The sequence below is a fragment of the Epinephelus fuscoguttatus genome, linkage group LG14 (assembly GCF_011397635.1).
Source record: "Epinephelus fuscoguttatus linkage group LG14, E.fuscoguttatus.final_Chr_v1".
Classification (NCBI taxonomy): domain Eukaryota; kingdom Metazoa; phylum Chordata; class Actinopteri; order Perciformes; family Serranidae; genus Epinephelus; species Epinephelus fuscoguttatus.
This window is the reverse complement of record NC_064765.1, coordinates 6,317,529-6,333,225: the sequence shown is the minus strand read 5'-3', so window position 1 is coordinate 6,333,225 and position 15,697 is coordinate 6,317,529. Positions and strand designations below refer to the sequence as shown.

The window sequence follows — 15,697 nt, the reverse complement described above, 5'->3', positions numbered from 1 at the left end:
CAAACAAAGACGAAGTGAGGTTCACCTCTCACACGGCCTGAGTGGAGATTTATCTATCCCCCGTCCGCTCTGCAGGAGATCTGAGCAATCAGCAATTAGCTTTTAATGGCCGACCGGGAGAGACTGACGGGGAATTACAGTCTGCCTCCAGGTCTGTTACAGTCACAGCTTCATTATGTGGAGACAGGAAGCCTCTGGTTTTGGATCACTTTTAAAATAGTTAGCAGTCTGGTTACACTCTGATAGTCAGCAAATACCATAACGATTAATGTATTTACAATTTTGTCACAGGTATTGTGTTTATCCGAAGTCCGATAAATATTATTCCTCTGTGTCACAGAGCTCTAGATGTTTTTCACAGCACGAAAGATCCAATTTAATATATTTTTCCACTGTTATTCTGGTCAAAAAATGATGGAAACCAGTACGGACAGTAGGGCCTACAATTATTTGGTAACGGGACGAGTTGGGTTTTTTGAAGTGGGGTTGTTTGGGGCATTTATCCATGATCAGTGTATTACCCACAGTAGATGCAGTCAGCACGCCTCCAGTTTGGAGTAGCAGGCAGGAGTAACAACATGGAAGCTAAATAATGAACTGCTGTGGACGGGGGCAGCTGCAAACTGTATTTTAGCCACCTAAAACAATCGATATCAGTTTAAGTGTACGCTATACTGAGAAAATCTTGACTGCTGCTTCGATCACTTACTTTGTTGGTGTTGCTATGTGATTTTGGCGAATCTGAAGTAACCTATTTGAATGCCAAAATCACATAATAACACAGACTAACTAACTGATAGAGGCAGCTGACGACCAGCAGCTCCTGTGTTCAGAGATGTTAAATCACTCTTTTTCTTAATTGAGTCTGGCTTTCAAGCGAGTGATAAAACAGCTTCAGTTTCCTGTCTGACGGCAAGGTAAATCAATGAAAATATTCTAAATATAGCATACACTTAAACTAATATTGATTATTTTAAGTGGCTTAAATAGGTTTGGCTGCTGCCCCCGTCCTCAGCAGTACATTGTTTAGCTTCCATGTCAGACTCCTCCCTGCTTCTCCAAACCACCTACTGACATCTATTGGGTGTAATACACAGACTATAAATAACCCCACTTCACCAGAGCTGAGCTATCCCTCTAAGAACATGAATATATTGACATTTATATGACTTTATTATCAGTACTTCCCAGCAGCGTGTAACAATAATTCTTGGGTATATAATGAATCAATTAGGAGCAGGAAATAGATGGGTGCAATAACCAATCAAAAATAGTTTATTTAGGGCTGCCTGGTGGCTCAGTGGGTAGAGCAGGTGTCCAGTATACAAAGGCAATGTCTTGCTGCAGTAGCCACAGGTTTGATTCCAGCCTGCGGCCCTTTGCTGCAAGTCATCCCCTCTCTCGACACTCTCTACACTTACCAATAATGAGTTGATGAGCTTCCTCGAGACTATGGCTAGTAGTGGTAGAGTGTGTGTGTGTGTGTGTGTGTGTGTGTGTGTGCGTGTGCATGTGTGTGTGTGCGAAGAAGAGTGAGGCAGAGGAGATAACACAGTGAGTGAATATCTGAGTGAGTGTTTTAGAGTGGAAAAAGCGAAGGGGGAAGTTATCTGTCCGAGTGATTGACTGGGTGACTGAGTATTCCCGCACATTTGCGTGTGTGTGTGTGTGTGTGTGTGTGTGTGTGTGTGTGGTTGTGTCTGTTAAGAGCAGTAGGGGTCTAAAGCATGAGCGGGAAGACGAAGCGGAGGGTGAGCGAGTGACAGAGACGAAGAGCAGATGTGGTGAAGATGGACGGCGGCTCACCTGCTCCACGGCGAGCTTTTTGCTGGGCTGTCCGGTGATGAACGGCTGCAACCTGCAACACAAACGACAAAACACCATCAGCACGGTCCCAAATGTAAAATTTTCTCCACATATTTCAGTGTTACCGTCAACTCACTTTTCATGTGGGCATAAAAACCAACAGTCCTAATTTGCTACTGTGCATCTTGGGAAAACACTTGGTGTCTTGTAACTGGAGGTCAGTGACACTCAGGTGATACACACACAAACAGCAGGTATGAGACCAAAAAATGCAAATGCAACCTGCAGGATCCTCAAGTGAAAGAGCCCAGAGGCAGAATGAACATGACACAGCATCTGCAGCATGATAACAAGCTGTTACCATAACGGTTTGCACTAGAGATGGTGGACTCATTCAGTTCTACCATCAACTTCCATTCTCAAATTTAACACTTAAAGTTTCTTTCAATATTTTTCCAAATATTCATCAGGTATCCATCGCACACCACATCCATACACACACTCAGATCGCTACATCAAGGACCAGATCCTTATCCAAATATGGCATATTGTACATGATATCACTGATTCTGGGGAGGGGCGGGGTTAATCAGAGCACACAAGGCCAAACTGCCCTCTAAGTTATCATATGATTGGTTGCCAACAAGCAACAGAGGGAGTCAGGCACAGTGCTCACTTCTCATAAAACGCTAATCACAGACGTCAATGAGAGCAAAACAGCATCACCAACGTGTGTGAACTGAATATTCTCTGGTCTAGCTCAGCTAAAAACACAAAGGGATGAGGAAGGAGAACCGGTTTCAGATGAGAACCAGCTCAAATTATTCCATTTAACAGGATCGTATGCCTTTCTTATGGTTTCCCTTTATCAGTGCCGGCATGTTTTTCTGACAGTTGCACATTACAAACAATGACGTCAAACTCATGTGTCTACGCAGATGGAATCTTCCATCCAGACAAGACAGAGTCATGGCAAAGAGACACTCAGAAATAGATGCATATGTTTGCACACACATTTAGATACACACACACTTGTGCACACGCCTGCATGAGCACACATGCAAACACACACACACTCGCTTTCCTCCAGTTTGTTTTGCTATGGAAGCTAACGTTAGCTAATGTGCTCAAAAGTTAGCGTTCCAGAGAAATCCAATCTTCCTCTTAATCCCTCCCCAGTTTCTGATGAGGTGGACATGATAACCCTTAATACACATAACGTTATTCATCCCTACAACAGGAAATACTTTTTCCCTAACCTGATATGAAGTGTGCGCTGCACATGTGAGCATTTTTGATGATGGCCTCCGTCCAGTCCTTTGGTCTTATCACATTTAACCATAGTGTTTTTGTTTTTGTTGACGGGCAGTGGCGGCTGGTTTTGAGCCATGACTCCTTCTATTCTGGCTCCCAATAACACAACAAGACAAACACATTTTAATGCTCCTATGTAGCCTACAGCCCTGTGGGGGAGAGTCGGGTTTACCTCCAGCTAACAAGCTGATGTCATTGAGACGTCGGACCTAAAACAGTCTATATTTAAAAATCTGCATCCCTACAAAAACACTGAATCCTTCACACTACCGAGCCTGTTTGCAACTAGTAATTACAACATTATCTTCACGTCACCTGTTCAACTGACTAACAGTTTAGATAACACACACTAGACTGTCCTGCTGTTATTACAGACATGTGAACTAACCACAGACACTTGTCTCCTTCATGGAGTCACTGCGATGCGCAGCTGCAAACTAATTATAAGGGACACACTAGATGGATATTTGGTGTCATTTTTGACATTTTCAAATTTGCCCACCTGGTAGGGGTTCTCGTTGGCCTGGCAGTCCACCAGGCCTGTACAAATGTAGGGGAAACACTGACCAGAGGACAGTTTTGGATTGTGAGCATAAGCACTGATAGAAACACTGCGCACTCAAACACAGGAAATCCCATATCACTATTTTGAATCCCAGCTCAGCTACATGACCTTGGAGTCATGTGGCTGTGGAAAACGAAGACCATTTTTCACACTGAAGCACTGTCTGAAATGTCAGTGAGTCCACAACAGAATTAAAATGTGTAGATTTTATGAACCTCTCAGAGTAATGATATTCATTCCATACAGTTCATATTACTCTTCATTGTTCAGGTCGACACTGAGGACACTGTGGCTGTTTGTGCTCAGCTTCGTTCCTCACTCTCACCAGTTTCTTGTCCTTCATTTCCATTTCCTTGTTTTTGAGTTTGTAGCCTGAAGCCAGCCACACAGTACAAGACGTGACACTGAAATACAGAGACTCGTAATCTTAATGAAATCCTGCGCCTCTATTGTGTCAACAATAAAATCCTGTAATAATGAATGGAATGACATGAATTTTTCATGTCACGGAAAGTGCAAGCAGACTCTGAAAAGAACGGCCTAAATCATACTGGATGTTTTTAGGTCAGTAATGTTAAGATATCAACACTGTTAGACTTGGTGGACAAACTATGTGTGGCAATTTATTGTCCCCTCAGTAAGGTCATGTATTTTTTCTATTGGTCAATTTGTGTAAAACAGGGATACATGTTGGACTATTTATAAAGTTTAGGGGCTGAATAGAGATGATTAGACATAAGGGAGATGTTGTTCTTTTTATATGCTAGACCTGGATCAGACTCTCCTCATAACTTAGGGTGCTCTCAGCCCTAGAGTCGTCTCCTTTGGTCTGAGTCAGGGGCTAATGTTGTTAGAAGAGTACACTTGCAAGATAAATGTGACACCTTCTAATGTCACAAATAGTCGCCCCCCCCCCCTCAAATCCCATCTTCTCCATCTTAGTTTAGCATGTTAGCGTAGCAACATTTGCTCATTAAACACAAAGTACAGCTGATCGGCATGTTTTTTGTTTTGCAGGTATCTGATTGGACAAACCAAAGTATTGGAAAAAGAGACATTTTGACCTCCTGATGGCAAAGATGAAAAGTCAGAGGAAAGCCAGAGTTATGGGGATTCATCAGCTGGGCATGAGCGATATCTGTGCAAAAAATGTACGACAATTCATAAAAAAAACGTTGAGCAAAGAGAAAATAAAACCCCCAGTAATCTCCACACAGTCCCTTATCTTAAACAAGGACAGGCGCTGGCAAAGACAAAAGAATCGTGGGGATCACAGCAGGCTTCGGAGATGAAAAAGTGAAAAACAGAATTATTAATAATCATTGTAATATTAATAGTCAGTGCACACAATAATTATTGCTGACTCTTGCCATCTGCACAGAGAGCACAGCTGGATGTTATTAACAATGTGCGAGGGCTCCTTGCAACCTGCATTACAATATATTTATATATCTATATTCATTACACTCTTTATTACAGGATTTACTGTTGACACTATAAAGGTTGAGGATTTCATTTTGATTACCACGGCTGCTCTTTGAGTCTCTCCTGGCTTCAGGCGACCGGCTCAAATTACCAGCTGACGAGGGCGAGGGTAAAAACTGACTGACAGGCCGACTGACTGTCTGTGAGCACAATCTCTTCCTAGACAGTCGCGGAGATAATCAGCGATGAACGTACCACCGGCAGTAATTCCTAAGCAGCCGTCCCCACCGTCCCCCTGGCTGGAATTAGCATCGTTCCCGGAGGCTCCCCCGCCCCCTTTTCCCTGCCCACCCGGCCCGGCGCTGAGCCCTCCCTGGAGGCTTACAGTAAGTGCTCAACTCTCACTGATAAGAGAGAGAACGCGAGTGAGCTTTTAATTAATCTGCTTTAACCAGGGGAAAGGGGGGAAAAGGAGGGAGGATGGGTAACAGAGAATGTGGCATCTTCGCCCCCAACACTACCCCCCCTCCTTTCTCAAAGCTCATTAGAAAAAAATCCCAGGCAGGCCGGCGAATCGCTCCCCGCTGAGAGAACTATTCAGGGCCCCGTACATGTGCTAGACTCTACTCGCTCCCCTGGGCGCTGACCCGGACAGCGGGGGGAAGGAGGGGAGAGAGGATAGAGGGCACAGAGAGGGAGGTAAGCAAACAGGCAGAGAGGTGGGGAAAGGGTGAGGAAGAAAAAGAAGGCACAGGGATAAAGTGAGCAAATAATGAGAAGGACTTGGGGCACCAAGAGGGAAATATGGCACCAAGAGACGAGAAACAGAGGGTTTGAGGGTACGAGGCAGCAGGGAAGGAGCCGTGATGGGAGGTTAAAAGAAGGAAAAGAAAAGGAAAGTGTGGATAAGAGTGGGAAATGAGGGAGGTGATAGAAGGAAGGAAATCTCATTACGAGGCCGTCGTCCTGCGTGTGACTCCAATAACGTATCAATAATCAATACAACACAATGACTCACCTTCATTCGCTGTCAGATAAACTGCTCTAAACAGGAAGGACCCAGATGGTCCCAGGTGCTGCTGTCACAAAACGAATTCAGCAACATTTATGTATTGAGCTGAAAATAATTTACCTCAATTTGATCCGTCAATCAAGTAAAATCATAATAAAAGTGTTTGTTGTTTGGTTTTACATCATTGTAATTGAATATTTTTGCATTTCTGTCAGCTGGTTGGACAAAACACAACATCTGAAGACTCAGCAGGGAACTTATGCTGGATATTTTTTTACTATCTTAGTTAGAGGTCTAATTTTTAAGTTTCATTCCTCTCTCGTTTTAGTTCCAGATAGGTCCAACTCAAGAAGTCACAATACTCTAACTGTTGGTACTAAACATGCTTGACGTTCAGAGCGCACGGCGAGTTGTTTCACAGTGGAAAGTGGCACGTCAGCAGTTTCTGATGAATCGTTGTTAAATGGGAGGCTCAGCCTTAGATGGAGCTGCTTCATTAACTCCAACAGAAGAATCATCAGCATCACCAACGGTCTATAATGAGGAGAGGTCAGAGGTCAGGGTGGACATCAGTGAGCCTCCAATGATCATTATGGAGAACAATGAGGGTTAAAAGAGTGAGTCAGAGGCAGTGTGGCTCTGTGGATGGCTGTGTTGGTCCAGACTAGAATATCCCAGCCAACATTGGGTCCAAAGTGGGCATCTTATCTGGGGCCCACTTGGGTAAAGACACCCATGTGGGGTGTGTGGGCCAATATGGAACCTGTGAACGGTCCCATACAGGGCCCAAGGACCCCACATACAAATGTTGGATGGACGGTCTTAAATTTTGGTATAAATGTTTATGTTATACAGAGGATGACGTCTATTAACTTTGGTGATCCTCTGACTTTTCCGCTGGTGCCACCATGAGGTTGATATCTTTCCTTTTGGAGCTGGAGATTGCAGAAGTTCCTTATGTCTGCATTCTTTCTAATGGCCTGCAGGGGGCGACACCAATGGTTGCAAAAAGAAGTACAATTGTCAATGAGAAAATGGTCCCACATCTCACTTAATTTACTACCTCAGTAAACACTTTCCTGACACGCTCATAGTCTCAATCACTAGTGTCAAGTCTTCTTTCATACAACACGATGTTCATTTTGTAAATTATGGTCCCATTTGCGTGCAAAATAGACGATAAGGCAGGGGATGCTTTAGGGCTTGGCTACGAGGGTGGGGTACTGATCTCTGTACTTTTAAGGGTACCAACCGAAATACATCGGTACTACCAAGTACAGATTCACCTTAAATCAATCAGTGCCAAATTTCAGTTCCTACGAGCACACCTGGGTGAGAAAAGCCAGGTTCAGACATGAGGTGGAAGCACTGCGAAGCGCCCCAGAGCCTGGAAGCCATCCACAGAGCTCCTTAGCTGGCTCCCAGCTTCGGGGCACTTTGCAGCAGAGACAACAGAGCTCTGCAGAGCCGTTGGGTTCAGAAGGGAGGTGGTAGGGCCTCCACTAGCAACTTCCTGACTTCGGGGTGCTTTGCTGCAGAGACAACAGAGGTCCCCGGAGCTGTCGGGCCTGAAAGGAGGCGGAAGCACTGTGAGATGCCCCCAAGCTAGGAATGAGCCTTGTTGGCTTTTGATTAAGCCGAACTATCTCAGTGTTGACAGTTTCAGGATATCTGATCTATTCTCTTTTCTATTTTATTTTGGGAATGGCCTAATATCACTGCTGTCTGTGACTGTATTTTTTAAGCACGAACTTGTTTTACATGTTGGTTGTGTCTACACAGAGAGTGAAAGAGACAAGCAGACAGAGACGCTTGTTCAAAATGTACATTTTTGTTATTACAGGAAAAGTAAAGTACCGAAACTGTATTCAACCCTAGTGGCTACATTGAGATTGACAGGTCACTACTATGGCCATGTTTTCGAGTTCTTGGACACATCCACCCCTCACTCCTCCTCAGCTTCAACTTCTCGTTCAGATATGGTTACTTATGACTCCAAATAACCAAGATGGTGACGGCCAAAATGCCAAATTTAGGGCTTTAAAACAATGGACGATGTCACGGTGGCTACATCCACTTCTTTTATCTGTGGTTTGGAGTGAAATATCTCCACAACTATTGGAGTGATTGCCATGAAATTTGGTTCAGACATTCATGTCGCCTCCAGGATTAACTGTAATAACTTTGGTGATCTTGTGACTTTTCCTACAGGGAGTGATAGCTGGTTAAAGTGGATCCTAATCACCAGACTGAAGTGTGATGGAAGACATTTGTCATTTATTCAAAAGGCTTCTTCAGTTCTCAATATTAAGTTCTGATCGTTCAGTTCCACCTTGTTACTGTCATTATCAACATGGTACATCTGAAAACTGGTCGGCCACATGCTCTTCCATAAACAATGCCCTGATTATTCCACATTTATCTTTCCCGTGGACAGATGTCTAGAGGGAATTATCTTCAACAGGAAGTAAGAAAACAGTAACAACTCACTTACTCAACTACACATAAACTGGACCAAACTGTGTGAGCCAAAATTGAAACTGATCCCTCCTCTTGTTCAGTATTACAAATATTTTGATTTGTAATTCCCACTGAGAGTCTCTGGAGTCTTTCACACAGAGATTTCATAATGAAACCAGTAGCTGCTGCTGCTGTGTATAAAGTCAAAACACACACGCTCACACACACATACATATCCTTTCTTTCTGCTGTTACCACATTAGCTTCCTTCATGATTTCATTTCCTGCATTAGAGCCATTTTCATATTTACATACCCATTGTTGTCATCTTATAGATCTAATAATCGTGCAGCGTGTTGTTTACGCTGCTGTGTTTGTCTTCCTGACATTATGTTGTACTTTAGCTCATTAGCATCGAGGTGAGACGTTCCTACATGTCTCTTGTTGTTTTCAATCTCGCTCGCTGCTGAATGCATCTGTTTGTTTTTTTAAATCAGCTTCTATATCCCATCACCGCTTCTGTGTTTCAGCTCTGCACGAATAAACCAAGACGAACCAATGTAAAGGGCATAATTCCATTATTCATACGATAATCCAATCAATAACATGACGAGGAGGAAGGACGAGGCGGAGGGGAGGAATAATCTGCAAAGTGGGGGTTGAATGAAATTAGTTCTGCGCTGAGCTCGGATGTAAATAAATGATGATAATAATCTGAGCTTCCAACTCGATTTTCCAGCTGGGGACTGGATCCTCAGAGGCCGCCACGCACACACACATGCACACAAACACACACACACACACACTGCTTCTTTCAGCACAATTAAATCAGACATAATCACAATAAACCCACACACGCAACTAACTGCGGAGCCCACTCATACTTTCCCAGCCACCAAAGGACACACAAACAAAATGCTCACAAGTATACAAGGACACGCACACATACACACACACAATGCAGACTCACACACACACACACACACACACACACACACACACACACACACACACACTCCATCACAAATGAGAGAGCTGTGTCCATTCAGGCTGCAGTGCATTGTGGGCCGGTGTTCAGCTTGGCAGGAGGAGACGCCGATTCAGCCAAAAGAACTGATTGTGTTTTCTTCTCCTCTGGCCGGACCGTACAGCTCTGACCCCATTCAACAGACAGACACACACACACAGTCACACACACAGTCACACACACACACACACACACACACACACACAAAGTACCTGGTACTGCAGATTTACAAGAGACGGGATTATATAGATGACCATGTGTGCACAACAACACGCACACTCCCGTGCCCACACATACATCCAGACTCCCTCTGCTCCTATACTTTCTATAGAGTCTTTTATTAACCTCTAACTGCTGAACCAATCACCTTAAAAGGACAAAACACAGCGACCACATCACACTGCAACATTTAATCATTACAGATGGGAGAGGTAGTTGAAGAACCACCAACCCCGCAATTAACGGAGGACCAGCTCCACCACAGCAGCACCAGTGATGCAATAGTTCCGCTGCAGAGCTCTGGGCTCAGGCCCACCTCCAGCACTGGGATCCATCTTCATTAGCAGGACCCAAAGTGGAAAATCACGCCGGGTATCGCATTGTTCATTTATTTTGAACACTTTATTTTTATGTTTTTCATAGTATTAAACAAAAAGACAACCAGGACGATGATTTGGATGGAAAGACGGGGATTATTCAGAAAAAGGTGCAGGAATCTGGGTAAGAGGCCGTACATATGCCGTGTCTTTAACTGCCTGGAAAACATGAGGTCCGGCGCTGGGCACTTCTGTACCGTTGTGTGCCAGCTTACACGAGCACGATGGCAGGTTGCATCAACCTCGGCAAGCACGGTATCATAACCCATTTACCTAAAATCCTGAGTGCAGAGCTGATCTTCTTCCAGGAGCTGTCTTTAACTGTGTAGGCCTATCGTCCGTGGGACAGACGTAAAGCTCTGGGTAGCCCTGCGCTAACATGATCAACTTTTCTGTTATTTACAGAAGAAGGGAAAGATATCTGTCGGCTTTGATTGGTTGTTCCTCATCATGTGACATGCGTTGCAAGAGAGCTTAAAGGGTTAACTGAGATGCACCTTTGAGGCTTGAACCCATAATAAAGATGATCAATATAGTACAAACACCAAATGTAGACAATAGCAGAAATGAAAAAAGGTTACATGTAAAAGTTCAGACACCTCACTCTCCGTAAAACCAACATCTGCAGTTAACACACGTGCTGAGATTAAACGATCCAGACACACCGTGCTGATTAGTGATATTTAGAGGTGTTGAAAGGAAGACGTTTGACAGAGCCAAGCTAACTGTTCACCCCTGCTTCCTGTCTTTATGCTAAGCACACACACACACACACACACACACACACACACACACACACACACACACAGGGCCATATTTAATAACCCACTAACCCATCCGTGGCCGTTTGATGAGAGCTGTGACATTTCTCCAGATGGATGGGATTTCTGGGTCATTTAGTGCCCGGCTGTGCACTGCGGCGCTCAGTTCGTCCTTCGCAGATATTTTTGGGGACCGTGACTGGTCTTGTGAACAGAGATTAACCATTCATTGAGACGGGTGGCACTTAACGGCTGTGGGCTAAACACACACACACTCACACACACATTAATTTATGGGAGATAGTGTGACAAGAAAGACGTGCAGTGCAGCTTGAGACACAAAGAACGTATCATAAAGTGTTTTATAAAGTATCATTGTTTTATGAGGCAGTGTTGACTGTTGCGTCTGTGTGTGTGTGTGTGTGTGTGTGTGTGTGTGTGTGTGTGTGTGTGTGTGTGTGTCACCAGAGGCTGGTGGCGTGACCAGAGGGGAGGATCACAGCGTTACACACCACTAATCACACAAATGGGGAGGATCACACGCTATTAACACACATCTACACACACACACACACACACACACACACACACACACACACACACACACACACACAGGGATCAGAGTCCTGGAGTCTAAGAGATCAAAGGGTTAACAGGGGTATGATCTTACACACACACACAGACGTGTCACTACAAAGCCAGACCTTGTGGCGACAAAGTCACACTCGATTTTCTAAAATAAACTCTTGAAAATTTTGATCTTAGACGCACTTCAGTTCTTAAATTACATGATTTGACATGATGCTTGAATTACAAACATCCACGTTTTATTTCACACGTGACTGGCACCTCTCTGACTCTGTGACGGTGCAGCTGGTGCAGTGAAGTCGCCCTTTAAGCTTTAAAAGCGGCGTTACATCTACCGTCACTTAGCTCTCTCTGCTATACTGCAAAACGCAGAAGGAACACTTAAATTGAGTTAAATCCGAGTTACAGCACAATACACCTGATCCTTAAAACAGACCTTGAGGTGAACTTAGCTCTAAAAATAAAGGGAAGAAAAAATATTTAAAAAGAAAAACAAGACGAGCTAATTGCAGGCTTTGATGTTTCCAACTTTATAAGCCGTGAATTAGGAAAAGTTTCTGAACTTTTTTTCTGTTCTCCTCTTCAAAGTACAATACCTAATATCTTTATTCTAGACATGTAACACAATGAACGTCTCTGAAACTGAACTGAATGAAAGAAATTTAGCTTTCGATTTAGTTCTCACTGATCTGGAAACAACACAGGTGAGGTCTTTGACAGAAAAAGTCAAAAAAGCCTTTTAACTGAAAATACTATAGACTCACTGGCCATTTTATTAGGAACACCTGTTCAACTACTCGTTAACACAAATAGCTAATCAGCCAATCATGTGTTGCAATTCAATGCATTTAGGCATCATGATCAAGACGACCTGCTGAAGTTCAAACCGAGCATTAGAATGGGGAAGAAAGAGATGGTCTCTGCAGACCTTGGTTGTAACCAGTGGTTATTTAAGACCAGAATCTCTGAGGAATGTTTCCAGCACCTTGTTGAATCTGTGACACCAAGGATCAGAAAGGGTCCAACCTGGTACTGGCAAGGTGTACCTAATAATGTGGCCAGTGAGTGAGTGCATCATAATTCCCTCTCTAATATGTGTTTTATATTTCTGTGAGAACATCAACAACTTGAGCCTTCAAACAGCTGCATTTATTTAGGTTTCTCACCTAAAGCAACATTTCACAAGATCACGTTGAACACTTCAGCCCTGACAAAACGACTTGGTGACACAGACGCCCGCAACCATAGTTACTCTATGTTGAACTCATGGTACATTTATTTTTAATCAATCAATCGGTAGTAGACGGTGGTGGAGGAGGGGGGCACAGCAGCTTTCAGCGAGTCCTGTACAGTGTACAGTATATGGTGTACGTATCCAGGCAGGACTGAGGCAGTAATTCGTTTCTCCAAACAGAGTTCAAACTCGTGCTCCGTTTTGGCATAGCAACAGCAGTAACTATGACCAGCGACCTCGCACAAACATCTGTTAAGTGCTGCTGTTAAAAATGAGGCGCCCAGTGGAGTGGGAGACACACTAAACACCTTCATCTTCTCAGGTACCATGGAAACCAAATGGTCCATCAGGGAGGCTAAACTACTACACTCCTGCAGCTGTAATACACTCCATCACGGGTTCAATGTGCTGCGTCCTGATTATTATTCATTGATCACTGAAACGAGGAGACACTCTAAATCCTGCTCACCAACAGTCCCCTGCTCTAGTTTATCCAGTCTACATCAATGGGACCATAATACTCTGAAAACTTAAGACTTCTGCTTTTAACGTGACATGTTCTTACTTTTGTTTTCCCTTCATAGGTCAGATTTGTCTTTAGTGAAGCAAATCAAAATCTGGTGATTTAGATGCTTCACTGCTGAGGTAGCAAATGCATAAAACCAGTTGTTAAGGTCAATAAACTGAAGAGCATCAAGGTGTCTTTACATACATTTTCCAGTTTGTCATTATTTCCAATATGTGATTAAGTCGCTATGATGAGCACAAACTTAAACACCGGAGCTGAAGACCCACCTGCCAGTTCCTGGTGTACCGATCAGCTACAGCAGCACCAGAGAGAGTTATAAGAACAGAACTGTGCGTCAGCGTCACTCTGCAGTTGTGAGGGATGTGACTGGAAACACATCCAACATTTACTAACATCACCCAGATGTGCCGATGACTGGGATGAGGAAAATGCAAACTGGAGGCCAGCGCCTTATCCTCACTGCTTTCTAGCAGACTTAGGGGGTGAAAGTACCCTGGAAATCCAGAGTTCTCGCGAAAGCACAATTTGAATTTGCTCAACGAGTCACTCTGGCACTCAGTAATGATGCTCATTACCCATGCCCTTGGAACCGAGCTGCACCAATCACATCGGGGTATCTGATATAGGCGGGCCAGAGGCGAGCTAAACAGATGACAACAGCGATGCGACGACGAAGTCCGGAATCAGTCAGTAAACACTGCAAGATGGCTACGGATGAACACCAGCTGTTTGAAACGGCTTTGGCTGCTACAATGAACGAGTCAGACTTGGCTTTTTCTCTAAAAGAGGAACAGAAGACGGCGCTCAAATCTTTCCTTTGCAAGAAGGACGTTTTCGCTGTTTTGCCGACCGGATACGGCAAGAGTCTAATCTACCAGTTAGCTCCGCTGGTAGCGCCCCTCGAGTTGGGCCATCTGCATTACTCATAGCCAGACCCTAAATCTTTCTAGATTTGGGTCTGGATTTCCAGGCTAGGGCGAAAGCAGAACAGAATACATTTTAGATGTTGCAAGTATAGCAATGGCACACTGCACATGATAACACACAGTCCTAGATGTGCTGGCAACCTAACAAAGGTGATATTCTCCGTCCAGTTGTATTTTTTCCCCCCAGTATCGTAGATAAGCAAATGTAGTTTTCATATCACGGTATACCTTGAATATATTATTGCTGCAACCCTAGAAATCCACTCCTGTGTCATCCTCTACCCGACACAGGAGCTTAAGTTCCACCATGGCCGGCTACAGACATATTTTAAGATATCATATAATAATCAGGAAAAAAAATTGTAAAGGTGCCAAGAAACGCAAACGATCAACATGTCCACCATTGTTGTGATGTCATGAGGTGATGTCCGTTCTGCACAACATGACTGGTTGATGCTTTTATTCTCGTTACGAAAAAAAAAATTAAGTTGCATTCAGTGTAAAAGTATGAATTAACTGTATGAAAAAAAGCTGAGGAGAGTCCCCTTTCACATTGTTTTCACATTGTCATTAAATAATTTTCATTTAATTAAAGCTTAACCCTTTTTAATATACTGGGATAAATGGGGAAATACAGCAGCAGCAGCAGCAGAGCCTCCACAGAACAGACGGCTGTATCCTGCCTAGTTTGGGGATTTATTGACATTTCGGTCAACTTTCCTTTAATTAGTATGCAGAAATTCTTAAAACTTTATCAAAAGGAAGTGAGCATTTAAAGCTGTAATCCCTCCCTGTGGGACGAGCTTCCCACCATCAGCAGGAAATCACATCATCTTAGTATTCAGGCCCACACTCCAGACTTTACTCAGCTCAGTCTTCACGTTAGCGTCCTCCCCCACCTCATCACATTTTCTCCTCATTTCACTTCCCTGCAGTCTTTTGGTTTTCCTGAGAGTGACCCAGGTTACTGTCTGCTGCTCTCATACATCATCACATGCGTCCTCTTTGTCCTCTGAAAAGCACTTCAGTCCTGTTTCTGTGGAGGCTTTTGTTAACGTGGTGGATGTGTTAATGATTTTCTAGAAAGGCAGATGGTCTTCTCCTATTCACTGTCATTCAGGTCACCTCTCTGACTTAGTGTCACTCCAACTACAGTTTGGTTTGACTCTCAGAGCCTTTACTTGAAGCACAGGAACAAATGAGTGCTTTGTTTTTGGACTGGGTGAAATCTTACTGTAAAAAAAGAAGTTAATGACTCCGCTTTATGTCATTATTAAGAGCTTTCTCAATGGTACATGCAATTTGTTACAGGTTATAGGTTTTTATTGGATCTATTTTGTGACAGAACTACAGATTTTTTTGGGTAAATTAAAAGTTGAATTAAAAAGCCAAATTTTTATCATTTCCCCCCCAAATTTTAGACCTTTTCTCTGCTGTTTGAATGATCTCATCAC

General features: G+C 43.6%; 1 protein-coding gene across 1 annotated transcript in view; it reads right to left on the bottom strand.

The window, feature by feature from the left end:
• The window catches only part of brf1a (BRF1 RNA polymerase III transcription initiation factor subunit a), a 159,053-nt gene that overhangs the window by 14,360 nt on the left and 128,996 nt on the right, over nucleotides 1-15,697 (bottom strand). Inside the window, exon 17 of the mRNA XM_049596569.1 lies at nucleotides 1,807-1,858. Within this exon, the coding sequence (XP_049452526.1) occupies nucleotides 1,807-1,858 (52 nt within the window). The remainder of the gene's footprint in view (nucleotides 1-1,806; nucleotides 1,859-15,697) is intronic.